Genomic DNA, 15,726 nt, shown 5'->3' with positions numbered 1-15,726 from the left:
GTTTGCAAATTTGAATGAATAACTAGGCGCTAAAGTCATAGAAAAGTTTCTTAAGCGCAAAAATTATGACTAAAGTGGTGAAGCTGTATTTTTATTTGCACTGTCATTTTATTGACTGCTAGTGTAGGAAATATGCCATCATTTTTTTTATTATTAATTTAGTGGTCATTTTATTTTTCTTAGTACAACATAGTTTGCAAATTTTAAGAAATAATTGTAAGTGCTAAAGTCATAGAGAAGTTTATTAAGCGCAAAAATTATGACTAAAGTGGTGAAGCTGTATTTTTATTTGCACTGTAGTTTTATTGATAGTTTATTTAGAAACCATATCTTGATTAGTTTTATGATTTATTATTAATTTAGTTATGATTTAATGTATTTTAGTACAACATAGTTTGCAAATTTTTATAAATAATTGTAAGCGCTTAAGTCATAGGGAAGTTTCCTAAGCGCAAAAATTATGACTGAAGTGGTGAAGCTGTATTTTCATTTGAACTTTAAATTTATTGACTGTTAATGTAGGAAATATACCATGATTTGTTTGATTTATTATTATCTAGTGGTAATTTTATGTATTTTATTACAACATAGTTTGCAAATTTTAATAAATAATTGTAAGTGCTAAAGTCATAGAAAAGTTTCTTAAGCGCAAAAATTATGACTAAAGTGGTGAAGCTGTATTTTCACGTGTACTTTAATTTTATTGACTGTTTATTGAGGAAATATGTCATGATTTGTTTTGATGTATTAGTAATTTAGTTATAATTTTACTTATTTTAGTTCAACATTGTTTGCAAATTTGAATGAATAACTAGGCGCTAAAGTCATAGAAAAGTTTCTTAAGCGCAAAAATTATGACTAAAGTGGTGAAGCTGTATTTTTATTTGCACTGTCAGTTTATTGACTGCTAGTGTAGGAAATATACCATCATTTGTTTTATTATTAATTTAGTGATAATTTTATTTTTCTTAGTACAACATAGTTTGCAAATTTTAAGAAATATTTGTAAGTGCTAAAGTCATAGAGAAGTTTATTAAGCGCAAAAATTATGACTAAAGTGGTGAAGCTGTATTTTTATTTGCACTGTAGTTTTATTGATAGTTTATTTAGAAACCATATCTTGATTAGTTTTATGATTTATTATTAATTTAGTTATGATTTAATGTATTTTAGTACAACATAGTTTGCAAATTTTTATAAATAATTGTAAGCGCTTAAGTCATAGGGAAGTTTCCTAAGCGCAAAAATTATGACTGAAGTGGTGAAGCTGTATTTTCATTTGAACTTTAAATTTATTGACTGTTAATGTAGGAAATATACCATGATTTGTTTGATTTATTATTATCTAGTGGTAATTTTATGTATTTTATTACAACATAGTTTGCAAATTTTAATAAATAATTGTAAGTGCTAAAGTCATAGAAAAGTTTCTTAAGCGCAAAAATTATGACTAAAGTGGTGAAGCTGTATTTTCATGTGTACTTTAATTTTATTGACTGTTTATTGAGGAAATATGTCATGATTTGTTTTGATGTATTATTAATTTAGTTATAATTTTACTTATTTTAGTTCAACATTGTTTGCAAATTTGAATGAATAACTAGGCGCTAAAGTCATAGAAAAGTTTCTTAAGCGCAAAAATTATGACTAAAGTGGTGAAGCTGTATTTTTATTTGCACTGTCATTTTATTGACTGCTAGTGTAGGAAATATGCCATCATTTTTTTTATTATTAATTTAGTGGTCATTTTATTTTTCTTAGTACAACATAGTTTGCAAATTTTAAGAAATAATTGTAAGTGCTAAAGTCATAGAGAAGTTTATTAAGCGCAAAAATTATGACTAAAGTGGTGAAGCTGTATTTTTATTTGCACTGTAGTTTTATTGATAGTTTATTTAGAAACCATATCTTGATTAGTTTTATGATTTATTATTAATTTAGTTATGATTTAATGTATTTTAGTACAACATAGTTTGCAAATTTTTATAAATAATTGTAAGCGCTTAAGTCATAGGGAAGTTTCCTAAGCGCAAAAATTATGACTGAAGTGGTGAAGCTGTATTTTCATTTGAACTTTAAATTTATTGACTGTTAATGTAGGAAATATACCATGATTTGTTTGATTTATTATTATCTAGTGGTAATTTTATGTATTTTATTACAACATAGTTTGCAAATTTTAATAAATAATTGTAAGTGCTAAAGTCATAGAAAAGTTTCTTAAGCGCAAAAATTATGACTAAAGTGGTGAAGCTGTATTTTCACGTGTACTTTAATTTTATTGACTGTTTATTGAGGAAATATGTCATGATTTGTTTTGATGTATTAGTAATTTAGTTATAATTTTACTTATTTTAGTTCAACATTGTTTGCAAATTTGAATGAATAACTAGGCGCTAAAGTCATAGAAAAGTTTCTTAAGCGCAAAAATTATGACTAAAGTGGTGAAGCTGTATTTTTATTTGCACTGTCAGTTTATTGACTGCTAGTGTAGGAAATATACCATCATTTGTTTTATTATTAATTTAGTGATAATTTTATTTTTCTTAGTACAACATAGTTTGCAAATTTTAAGAAATATTTGTAAGTGCTAAAGTCATAGAGAAGTTTATTAAGCGCAAAAATTATGACTAAAGTGGTGAAGCTGTATTTTTATTTGCACTGTAGTTTTATTGATAGTTTATTTAGAAACCATATCTTGATTAGTTTTATGATTTATTATTAATTTAGTTATGATTTAATGTATTTTAGTACAACATAGTTTGCAAATTTTTATAAATAATTGTAAGCGCTTAAGTCATAGGGAAGTTTCCTAAGCGCAAAAATTATGACTGAAGTGGTGAAGCTGTATTTTCATTTGAACTTTAAATTTATTGACTGTTAATGTAGGAAATATACCATGATTTGTTTGATTTATTATTAATCTAGTGGTAATTGTATGTATTTTATTACAACATAGTTTGCAAATTTTAATAAATAATTGTAAGTGCTAAAGTCATAGAAAAGTTTCTTAAGCGCAAAAATTATGACTAAAGTGGTGAAGCTGTATTTTCATGTGTACTTTAATTTTATTGACTGTTTATTGAGGAAATATGTCATGATTTGTTTTGATGTATTATTAATTTAGTTATAATTTTACTTATTTTAGTTCAACATTGTTTGCAAATTTGAATGAATAACTAGGCGCTAAAGTCATAGAAAAGTTTCTTAAGCGCAAAAATTATGACTAAAGTGGTGAAGCTGTATTTTTATTGGCACTGTCATTTTATTGACTGCTAGTGTAGGAAATATACCATCATTTTTATTATTATTAATTTAGTGGTAATTTTATTTTTCTTAGTACAACATAGTTTGCAAATTTTAAGAAATAATTGTAAGTGCTAAAGTCATAGAGAAGTTTATTAAGCGCAAAAAGTATGACTAAAGTGGTGAAGCTGTATTTTTATTTGCACTGTAGTTTTATTGATAGTTTATTTAGAAACCATATCTTGATTAGTTGTATGATTTATTATTAATTTAGTTATGATTTAATGTATTTTATTACAACATAGTTTGCGAATTTTAATAAATAATTGTAAGTGCTAAAGTCATAGAAAAGTTTCTTAAGCGCAAAAATTATGACTAAAGTGGTGAAGCTGTATTTCCATGTGTACTTTAATTTTATTGACTGTTTATTGAGGAAATATGTCATGATTTGTTTTGATGTATTATTAATTTAGTTATAATTTTACTTATTTTAGTTCAACATTGTTTGCAAATTTGAATGAATAACTAGGCGCTAAAGTCATAGAAAAGTTTCTTAAGCGCAAAAATTATGACTAAAGTGGTGAAGCTGTATTTTTATTGGCACTGTCATTTTATTGACTGCTAGTGTAGGAAATATACCATCATTTTTATTATTATTAATTTAGTGGTAATTTTATTTTTCTTAGTACAACATAGTTTGCAAATTTTAAGAAATAATTGTAAGTGCTAAAGTCATAGAGAAGTTTATTAAGCGCAAAAAGTATGACTAAAGTGGTGAAGCTGTATTTTTATTTGCACTGTAGTTTTATTGATAGTTTATTTAGAAACCATATCTTGATTAGTTGTATGATTTATTATTAATTTAGTTATGATTTAATGTATTTTATTACAACATAGTTTGCGAATTTTAATAAATAATTGTAAGTGCTAAAGTCATAGAAAAGTTTCTTAAGCGCAAAAATTATGACTAAAGTGGTGAAGCTGTATTTCCATGTGTACTTTAATTTTATTGACTGTTTATTGAGGAAATATGTCATGATTTGTTTTGATGTATTATTAATTTAGTTATAATTTTACTTATTTTAGTTCAACATTGTTTGCAAATTTGAATAATAACTAGGCGCTAAAGTCATAGACAAATATTTCTCAGGTGATAAAAAACAGTTTTTGCCACCTGGTGGTTGTTTGAGCACACTGCAGATAGTCCCACTCCTTCACGCAGGATTCTCACAGGAATGAGGGCAACCTTGACCTACTGTGCTTTGTTCCAGGAGTACCAGGACCCCCATTCGGAGGGCGAGGAGACGGACGTGTTTGAGAAGGTCGGCACTTTGGAGCGTGACGACAAGTTTGGAGGAGGCTTTGACGTGCGGAGATGTGAGTCAACTACACTTCTACACTTTTACCTGAACACTTGCTTCTTGTACAGTTGGTTCTCAATGTAAATATGAATAATTGGTTCCAGCCTGGACAAAAGTCCATATTTTAGTCAAGGTTTGTGGACTTTGAACACAACATAAAGTGCTATACAGTACTGAACATAACCAGGAGGTGATGGATCAACTCTCCCTTTATTAACAAGCTAAAACAACAACGACAAGCCGAACTGTCCCACAATATAAAGTGTTATACAGTACTGAACATCACACTAACATAACACAGGGATGATAGATCAACTCTCTCTTTAATAACAAGCTAAAACAACAAGCTGAACTGTGCTCTGCTAACACACACACACAGAAGTCCCAATGGTGCCCTTACAAAAGATCAGAAATCCCTAAAATCCTTAACTTTACCAACCATATTGCAGCAATAATAAACCTTTAAAAAGGTAAAATGCACTTTATACTGTCATCAATATATGGTCCACTGTACAGTGCAACCTCCATTTACGAACGCAATTGGTTCTTGAACAGGGCTCGTAAATAGAAAAGTTGGTAAAGTGAAGCAAATTTCTTCTCTTCTCACACTTTTCTAGCATCCATCCTTACTCATGGTGTCCTTTGTCAGCATCCATCCTTACTCATGGTGTCCTTTGTCAGCATCCATCCTTACTCATGGTGTCCTTTGTCAGCATCCATCCTTACTCATGGTGTCCTTTGTCAGCATCCATCCTTACTCATGGTGTCCTTTGTCAGCATCCATCCTTACTCATGGTGTCCTTTGTCCTTACTCATGGTGTCCTTTGTCAGCATCCATCCTTACTCATGGTGTCCTTTGTCAGCATCCATCCTTACTCATGGTGTCCTTTGTCAGCATCCATCCTTACTCATGGTGTCCTTTGTCCTTACTCATGGTGTCTTTTGTCAGCATCCATCCTTACTCATGGTGTCCTTTGTCCTTACTCATGGTGTCCTTTGTCAGCATCCATCCTTACTCATGGTGTCCTTTGTCCTTACTCATGGTGTCCTTTGTCAGCATCCATCCTTACTCATGGTGTCCTTTGTCCTTACTCATGGTGTCCTTTGTCAGCATCCATCCTTACTCATGGTGTCCTTTGTCCTTACTCATGGTGTCTTTTGTCAGCATCCATCCTTACTCATGGTGTCCTTTGTCCTTACTCATGGTGTCCTTTGTCAGCATCCATCCTTACTCATGATGTCCTTTGTCAGCATCCATCCTTACTCATGGTGTCCTTTGTCCTTACTCATGGTGTCCTTTGTCCTTACTCATGGTGTCTTTTGTCAGCATCCATCCTTACTCATGGTGTCCTTTGTCAGCATCCATCCTTACTCATGGTGTCCTTTGTCAGCATCCATCCTTACTCATGGTGTCCTTTGTCCTTACTCATGGTGTCCTTTGTCCTTACTCATGGTGTCCTTTGTCCTTACTCATGGTGTCTTTTGTCAGCATCCATCCTTACTCATGGTGTCCTTTGTCAGCATCCATCCTTACTCATGATGTCCTTTGTCAGCATCCATCCTTACTCATGTTGTCCTTCGTCCTTACTCATGGTGTCCTTTGTCAGCATCCATCCTTACTCATGGTGTCCTTTGTCCTTACTCATGGTGTCCTTTGTCAGCATCCATCCTTACTCATGGTGTCCTTTGTCAGCATCCATCCTTACTCATGGTGTCCTTTGTCAGCATCCATCCTTACTCATGGTGTCCTTTGTCCTTACTCATGGTGTCCTTTGTCAGCATCCATCCTTACTCATGGTGTCCTTTGTCCTTACTCATGGTGTCCTTTGTCAGCATCCATCCTTACTCATGGTGTCCTTTGTCAGCATCCATCCTTACTCATGGTGTCCTTTGTCAGCATCCATCCTTACTCATGGTGTCCTTTGTCCTTACTCATGGTGTCTTTTGTCAGCATCCATCCTTACTCATGGTGTCCTTTGTCAGCATCCATCCTTACTCATGGTGTCCTTTGTCCTTACTCATGGTGTCTTTTGTCAGCATCCATCCTTACTCATGGTGTCCTTTGTCCTTACTCATGGTGTCTTTTGTCAGCATCCATCCTTACTCATGGTGTCCTTTGTCCTTACTCATGGTGTCTTTTGTCAGCATCCATCCTTACTCATGGTGTCCTTTGTCCTTACTCATGGTGTCCTTTGTCAGCATCCATCCTTACTCATGGTGTCCTTTGTCCTTACTCATGGTGTCCTTTGTCCTTACTCATGGTGTCTTTTGTCAGCATCCATCCTTACTCATGGTGTCCTTTGTCCTTACTCATGGTGTCCTTTGTCCTTACTCATGGTGTCCTTTGTCCTTACTCATGGTGTCCTTTGTCCTTACTCATGGTGTCTTTTGTCAGCATCCATCCTTACTCATGGTGTCCTTTGTCAGCATCCATCCTTACTCATGGTGTCCTTTGTCAGCATCCATCCTTACTCATGGTGTCCTTTGTCCTTACTCATGGTGTCCTTTGTCAGCATCCATCCTTAACTCATGGTGTCCTTTGTCAGCATCCATCCTTACTCATGGTGTCCTTTGTCAGCATCCATCCTTACTCATGGTGTCCTTTGTCCTTACTCATGGTGTCCTTTGTCAGCATCCATCCTTACTCATGGTGTCCTTTGTCAGCATCCATCCTTACTCATGGTGTCCTTTGTCAGCATCCATCCTTACTCATGGTGTCCTTTGTCAGCATCCATCCTTACTCATGGTGTCCTTTGTCCTTACTCATGGTGTCCTTTGTCCTTACTCATGGTGTCCTTTGTCCTTACTCATGGTGTCTTTTGTCAGCATCCATCCTTACTCATGGTGTCCTTTGTCAGCATCCATCCTTACTCATGATGTCCTTTGTCAGCATCCATCCTTACTCATGTTGTCCTTCGTCCTTACTCATGGTGTCCTTTGTCAGCATCCATCCTTACTCATGGTGTCCTTTGTCCTTACTCATGGTGTCCTTTGTCAGCATCCATCCTTACTCATGGTGTCCTTTGTCAGCATCCATCCTTACTCATGGTGTCCTTTGTCCTTACTCATGGTGTCCTTTGTCAGCATCCATCCTTACTCATGGTGTCCTTTGTCCTTACTCATGGTGTCCTTTGTCAGCATCCATCCTTACTCATGTTGTCCTTTGTCCTTACTCATGGTGTCCTTTGTCAGCATCCATCCTTACTCATGTTGTCCTTTGTCCTTACTCATGGTGTCCTTTGTCAGCATCCATCCTTACTCATGGTGTCCTTTGTCAGCATCCATCCTTACTCATGGTGTCCTTTGTCCTTACTCATGGTGTCCTTTGTCCTTACTCATGGTGTCCTTTGTCCTTACTCATGGTGTCTTTTGTCAGCATCCATCCTTACTCATGGTGTCCTTTGTCAGCATCCATCCTTACTCATGATGTCCTTTGTCAGCATCCATCCTTACTCATGTTGTCCTTCGTCCTTACTCATGGTGTCCTTTGTCAGCATCCATCCTTACTCATGGTGTCCTTTGTCCTTACTCATGGTGTCCTTTGTCAGCATCCATCCTTACTCATGGTGTCCTTTGTCAGCATCCATCCTTACTCATGGTGTCCTTTGTCCTTACTCATGGTGTCCTTTGTCCTTACTCATGGTGTCCTTTGTCAGCATCCATCCTTACTCATGGTGTCCTTTGTCAGCATCCATCCTTACTCATGGTGTCCTTTGTCAGCATCCATCCTTACTCATGGTGTCCTTTGTCCTTACTCATGGTGTCCTTTGTCCTTACTCATGTTGTCCTTCGTCAGCATCCATCCTTACTCATGGTGTCCTTTGTCCTTACTCATGGTGTCCTTTGTCAGCATCCATCCTTGCTCATGGTGTCCTTTGTCCTTACTCATGGTGTCCTTTGTCAGCCTCCAGACTGAGCGTGTACAGCAGCGCCGCAGGAGAGACAGACCCCAAGAAGGTTCGCACCAAGCTGATGAAGTTCCTGTCCAAGCGACCCTCGCTTCAGGCCGTCAAGGAGAAAGGCTACATCCGAGGTACCTGCATGTTCATCACTGCCACCTACTGCATGGGAGTGGAACAAGACCTAAGTTCACTTCTATAGCGCTCTTTAATAATAAATATAATTAGTAATAATAATTAGTGCGACTTGCAGAAAACATTGACATACAAATACATGCTAGCACTCACAACTTTCTTTGGCCCCATGGTGGATTATTTTGCAGTTGTACTCGGTAAAGAAAAAAAGGGAGGAGTCACCAGTGTGGGAAAAGTGTGCATTTTTCGGCCATATTAGGTAAAAAAACCTGAATAGTGGGACGTACACAAAGCTGACCAATCGTAATAGAGTAGGCTGCTGAAGCCTGGACTTAAGAACAGATCCAGACTTGTAAGTGTTGACTGATGTGCTGCTGGCCTGCAGACAATGTGTTTGGCTGCCACCTGGACACTCTGTGTGCACTGGAGGGAACCACCGTGCCCAGGTTCGTGGAGAAGTGCATCAAAGCTGTGGAAAGGAGAGGTAGGGTAACACCCCTCCCCCGCACACATTGTGCTCCCACTGACCTACTGACCACCCCACCCTCCACATGTGTCCACTGGCAGGCTTGGACGTCGACGGACTCTACAGAGTCAGCGGGAACCTGGCCGTCATCCAGAAACTGCGCATCTTGGCGGATCACGGTAAAGTACGAGACGAGGGCCCGGGGTGTAGGACTTAGGTTGTTGATGTTTGCTGGGTGTAGGACGCAGGTTGTTGATGTTTGCTGGGTGTAGGACGCAGGTTGTTGATGTTTGCTGGGTGTAGGACGCAGGTTGTTGATGTTTGCTGGGTGTAGGATGCAGGTTGTTGATGTTTGCTGGGTGTAGGACGCAGGTTGTTGATGTTTGCTGGGTGTAGGACGCAGGTTGTTGATGTTTGCTGGGTGTAGGATGCAGGTTGTTGATGTTTGCTGGGTGTAGGACGCAGGTTGTTGATGTTTGCTGGGTGTAGGACGCAGGTTGTTGATGTTTGCTGGGTGTAGGATGCAGGTTGTTGATGTTTGCTGGGTGTAGGATGCAGGTTGTTGATGTTTGCTGGGTGTAGGACTTAGGTTGTTGATGTTTGCTGGGTGTAGGACTTAGGTTGTTGATGTTTGCTGGGTGTAGGATGCAGGTTGTTGATGTTTGCTGGGTGTAGGACGCAGGTTGTTGATGTTTGCAGGTTGTTGATGTTTGCAGGTTGTTGATGTTTGCAGGTTGTTGATGTTTGCTGGTTGTTGATGTTTGCTAGGTGTAGGATGCAGGTTGTTGTTGATGTTTGCAGGTTGTTGATGTTTGCTGGTTGTTGATGTTTGCTGGTTGTTGATGTTTGCTAGGTGTAGGATGCAGGTTGTTGTTGATGTTTGCAGGTTGTTGATGTTTGCTGGTTGTTGATGTTTGCTGGTTGTTGATGTTTGCTAGGTGTAGGATGCAGGTTGTTGTTGATGTTTGCAGGTTGTTGATGTTTGCTGCTGTGGTCCACAGACCAACTGGACCTGGATGACGGACATTGGCAGGACGCTCACGTCCTGACGGGGGCGCTCAAGCTGTTCCTGCGTGAGCTTCCTGAGCCTCTCTTCCCCTACAGACACTTTTATGACTTCATCACAGCCATCAGTAAGAAGACTTTCACTTCCTAACATTATTCTTATTATTATTGTGTTATTGTGTTATTATTGTTATTGTATTATTATTATTGTGTAAATATCCCAACATGTCACTTCTACATGAATGAAACACGACTGAAAAACGACCATTTTGCTATTTTGCATTTTCAAAACCAACACAATATTTGGTGTAACATTGTGCTCATCTCCAGTTTAGTGAAGGTGAAAAGTTCTCAGTCAAGTTAATAATAAGTCAAATATATTCTATTGTTTTTGACCTCAAACATCCATCAACTTCAGATAAATCACTTGGTGTCAACTTGTCATTTCCTGTTGAAGAAAACTCAAGTTTTTTTTATGGCAAAATCTCATAATATGCAATATTTTCACCAAGTGGAATATTTGATCTTTTGCTGATATCAGATTGATCTTTGATATCAATAATGTATCAGGACACCATTAATAAATATGACTGCTTGTATCGGACATTTTACATGCAAGCTGATATCATCTGATACTTGATCTTTTCCTGATATCAGACTGATCTTCAACATCAATAATGTATCAGGACACCATTTTTAAATATGACTGCTTGTATCGGACCTTCTACATGCAAGCTGATAATACTTGATATTTTGCTGATATCAGTAATGTATCGGGACACCACTAATAAATACGTCTGCTTGTATCGGACATTTTACATGCTATCTGATATCATCTGATACTTGATCTTTTCTTGATATCAGACTGATCTTCGATATCAATAATGTATCAGGACACCATTTTTAAATATGACTGCTTGTATCAGACATTCTACATACTTGATGTTGGATGTCGTCATAATTTTACCGATGTTGGATGTCATCAGATAATATCACCGATGTTGGATGTCATCAGATAATATCACCGACATTGGGTGTCGTCAGATAATATCACCGACGTTGGATGTCATCAGATAAAATCACCCATGTTGGATGTCATCAGATGATATCACCCATGTTGGTTGTCATCAGATGATATCACCGATGTTGGATGTCATCAGATGATATCACCCATGTTGGATGTCATCAGATGATATCACCCATGTTGGATGTCATCAGATAATATTACCGATGTTGGATGTCATCAAATAATATCACCGATGTTGGATGTCATCAGATGATATCACCGATGTTAGAAGTCATCAGATAATATCACCGACGTTGGATGTCGTCAGATAAAATTACCGATGTTGGATGTCGTCAGATAAAATTACCGATGTTGGATGTCGTCAGATAATATTACCGATGTTGGATGTCGTCATAATATTGCCAATGTTGGATGTCATCAGATAATATTACTGATGTTGGATGTCATGAGATAATATCACCGATGTTGGATGTCATCAGATAATATTGCCGATGTTGGATGTCATCAGATAATATTACTGATGTTGGATGTCATCAGATGATATCACCCATGTTGGATGTCATCAGATAATATTACTGATGTTGGATGTCATCAGATGATATCACCCATGTTGGATGTCATGAGATAATATCACCGATGTTGGATGTCATCAGATAATATTACTAATGTTGGATGTCATCAGATAATATTACCGATGTTGGATGTCATCAGATAATATTACTGATGTTGGATGTCATCAGATAATATTACCGATGTTGGATGTCATCAGATAATATTGCCGATGTTGGATGTCATCAGATGATATCACCCATGTTGGATGTCATCAGATAATATTACTCATGTTGGATGTCATCAGATGATATCACCCATGTTGGATGTCATCAGATAATATTACTGATGTTGGATGTCATCAGATGATATCACCCATGTTGGATGTCATGAGATAATATCACCGATGTTGGATGTCATCAGATAATATTACTAATGTTGGATGTCATCAGATAATATTACCGATGTTGGATGTCATCAGATAATATTACTGATGTTGGATGTCATCAGATAATATTACCCATGTTGGATGTCATCAGATACAATTACCGATGTTGGATGTCATGAGATAATATTACTCATCCTTTGCAGAAATGTTGGATTACGACAAAAAGGTGGATCGTATTTGTAACCTGGTCCAATCTCTGCCAGCATCCAACCACGACACCATGCAGCTTCTCTTCGGACATTTACGCAGGTAACACGCACATCGCCTACCGCCCGCTCTGCCTTCGTGCTGCTGACCTCTCCTCTCTGCTGACCTCTCCTCCCCACTGACCTCTCCTCCCCGCTGCCGTCTCCCAGGGTGATCCAGGCGGGCGAGGACAACCGCATGACGGTGCAGAACGTGGCCATCGTGTTCGGACCCACGCTGCTGCGGCCCGAGCAGGAGACGGGCAACATCGCCATGCACACGGTCTTCCAGAACCAGATCGTGGAGTTGATCCTGAACGAGTACAAGCGCATCTTTCACTCCAGCTAGGAGTGCACCGCTCTTATTTTGAAAACTCCTTCCTCCCACGTAAAGCAATTTCCTTTTTTTTTGTTCCTCAGAACGTTTAAAAATCATCTTCAGTGTTCTTGATGGAGAACAATCTCGGTGTTTGTCATCCTAGGAAGCTTCCAGATCCACGTGTTGGACCCCCCCCCCACACCTTTATTTTACCAGCTTTTATAGCGTTTATCTTTTTGTGTCTTATTTTAATATTTGAATGTTGACTTGTTTGTACCTACTGATCTTATTGTAACATAGAAGTGTATAGAGCTATTAACGTGAAGTAGAGCTAATATAGAATATTTAAATAAAGATTTATAAGCTGTATTTAAATAAAAAATAAAAGCAATTAGCCTGACCAACAGATACTAACAGAGGAAAAGTCCTGTAAATAGAAATATGTCAAAAAAGGTATTCCATAATAAAAATAACTTTGTAAAAAAAGATGGAAAGTTTTTATTATCTTGAGCCTCAAGATGGACTCTTCTCTGAAATGTAAAACCCAGACCTGACGAGGTGGTCTGGACAAGAAGCTCAGGTCCTGGGTAAACCTGATGGTCTCCCGGGAGAAGTGGAGGGTTGTCTTTCCGTCGGAGACATTGAAGGTATCAGTCTGGAGCCGTGACAACCTGCTGATTGGATCCAGCGTTGCAAAGCTGTGGGCACTTTCAATTTTTGACCATTTCTGAATTGAATCGCAAAATGGATAACATCACAGAGAAGCTTTCTGCGTTGCAGGGCGAAATGATCATTTTAAAGACAATTTAACAAAGTCTGCCCGGCCTAACCAAAACCATCCTTACCTACAACGGCTTTGGCAGGACCGTGCTGTTAACACCCCAGCCATCCATTTTCCTCCGCTTATCAGAGGTTCCCAGGCCAGCCAGGAGACATAGTCTTCCCAACGTGTCCTGGGTCTTCCCCGTGGCCTCAAAAATACATATAAAACAATCACTGTAAACATGATCATTTAAGGGAAGAATGTAATAGAAAATATCAACACAAAGTGTCAAGACAGAATAAACTCTGCTGCTGCTGCAGCAACAGAGATACAGTCTATAGCAGTGACGTGCAGTCACTAGAGGCAGGTGAGGCGGGGCCTCACCTCACCTGCCATCATGGAAAGAAAAAAAATGAATTAAATTGTTATATGTATCCAGTGATTATACTATAAAGTTATTTTCCATTTAACTTCACCAGTTTTAGATTATTTGTATTCAAAATCGCTGAATTTTCACATTTGCCGTTCAAATACTGAGAAGAGACGGTGCGGTGATCAGCAGCCAGTTGAGGCACGTCACTCAGTGCCTCAACATGGATTCCGGACTCGGCTAACTGCTGGCCTGCTGTGCAGTGAGACCGTATTGCTATATGAATTATATTATACATTCCCATAGTTTAGTTAGCTGAGGTATATAATGTACAGTGTATTTTGTCAACAACTGTATGTGTGGAACGTATTTCTTGTGCTGAGCGATCATAAAACAGCTGCAAAAGACGCACTGGCTGAGGCTCCAGTAATCCCGCCTCCTGCACCCCCGCCGTAGAATTGTTATATCAACTAAAGCCCACACTTAAACTTTCCACGTGCAAGATTGAATCTATTTAAAAAAATCATTTCATAAGAAGCCAAAAAGTGCAAAAGCAATAATGTTCGTGTTGGAGGAGTTGTGAATGACTGCAGGGCCACAACACTAGGTACACCTGCAGACTGCAGGCGTATCTAATTCACAACTCCTCCAACACAAACATTATTGTTTTTGCACTTTTTGGCTTCTTATTAAATAACTTTTGCAACCTATTTTCATGGGCTTTCCTCTTTGTGATGTTAAGTTCCTGTTATGCGCTGTTTATACAGTATATGCCTTGAGCTCTTTATTTTGAAGGCGCTAAGAGCGGAAGTGATGACACGGAGTGGAGCGGAAGTTTTTGAAAGAAGGTAAATAAAGTGGTCCTCGTGTAAACTGGAGCCTCCGTGTTTGTTATTTTGTAGTTTCATACAGTATAGGCCACATTTATAAACGCTCGGTTACACTTTTTTAAATAGATTCAATCTTGCACGTGGAAAGTTGAAGTGAGGGCTTTAGTTGCGGCGCATGGACTTAATTTATAAGTTAAGGTAAGACCATAATAACGTTTTTTTTATTAAATGTGTTTTTTTTTGTGTGCTACAGTTTGTGTGTGTAAAGTTAAAGTTAAGTTAAAGTAGCAATGATTGTCACACACACACTAGGTGTAATGAAATGTGTCCTCTGCATTTGACCCATCCCCTTGTTCACCCCCTGGGAGGTGAGGGGAGCAGTGGGCAGCAGCGGCGCCGCGCCCGGGAATCATTTTTGGTGATTTAACCCCCAATTCCAAGCCTTGATGCTGAGTGCCAAGATACTCTTTAGGGTTCATACGTTTGTAAATCTGACTGTGATGAAGTCAGTGCCTCACCAGCCATCAACCTCACCGCACGTCACTGGTCTATAGATACATAGATATCTAATGTATTCGTACATTGTTTATGTAGGATATATGCATGTATATATAACATCATCATATTGTTTCTTCAACTTAAAAATAGCTGACCGTTTTTTTCCCCCCCTTCTCTGGGATTATATTCCCAGTTTTGATCTGGTCACTTATAGCATACAGGGCCGGCCCGTGGCATAGGCCGTATAGGCAAATGCTAAGGGCGCCGTCCATCAGGGGGCGCCACGCCAGTGCCACAAATGTTGGAGGAAAAAAAAAAAAAAAAAAAAAAAGTTGGTACTATTATTTCTAAATACAAAAAATAATCCCACGTTAATTAAAATGCAAAGTAAAGCCTATTTAATAGAAATATTATTTGTTACAACATTACGCCCCCTAACCTGACTTTTTAGCATTAAGCTAATGTTACATGATTCGGCAATTGCTAATCAATAAATAGCTAGTTCTGTTTTAACGTCGGGTTAATATTGTGGAGGGGGCTAAATTGTTATGGAAAATAATAATGTAACGTTAGGTAATTACAGTACTCCCACCTTACATTCCTCAGGGACATTTGTATTAGATCT

General features: G+C 37.9%; 1 protein-coding gene across 5 annotated transcripts in view; it reads left to right on the top strand.

The window, feature by feature from the left end:
- The window catches only part of LOC133577931 (rho GTPase-activating protein 15-like), a 96,653-nt gene extending 83,527 nt beyond the window's left edge, over positions 1 to 13,126 (top strand). For 3 of the 5 annotated variants that reach the window (XM_072912717.1, XM_061932091.2, XM_061932093.1), the window contains 7 exons: positions 4,518 to 4,623; positions 8,512 to 8,640; positions 9,027 to 9,125; positions 9,209 to 9,286; positions 10,109 to 10,240; positions 12,280 to 12,385; positions 12,493 to 13,126. In XM_072912717.1, coding sequence (XP_072768818.1) covers positions 4,518 to 4,623; positions 8,512 to 8,640; positions 9,027 to 9,125; positions 9,209 to 9,286; positions 10,109 to 10,240; positions 12,280 to 12,385; positions 12,493 to 12,670 — 828 coding nt within the window. In that variant the 3' untranslated portion in view covers positions 12,671 to 13,126. The remainder of the gene's footprint in view (positions 1 to 4,517; positions 4,624 to 8,511; positions 8,641 to 9,026; positions 9,126 to 9,208; positions 9,287 to 10,108; positions 10,241 to 12,279; positions 12,386 to 12,492) is intronic. The other 2 variants (XM_061932088.2, XM_061932089.2) reach the window with 2 other exon arrangements.
- The last annotated feature ends 2,600 nt before the right edge of the window (positions 13,127 to 15,726 follow it).

Source organism: Nerophis lumbriciformis, linkage group LG39 (genome assembly GCF_033978685.3).
Source record: "Nerophis lumbriciformis linkage group LG39, RoL_Nlum_v2.1, whole genome shotgun sequence".
NCBI lineage: Eukaryota > Metazoa > Chordata > Actinopteri > Syngnathiformes > Syngnathidae > Nerophis > Nerophis lumbriciformis.
Note: the sequence above shows the minus strand (reverse complement) of the source record. Positions and strands in the feature narration are given on the sequence as shown.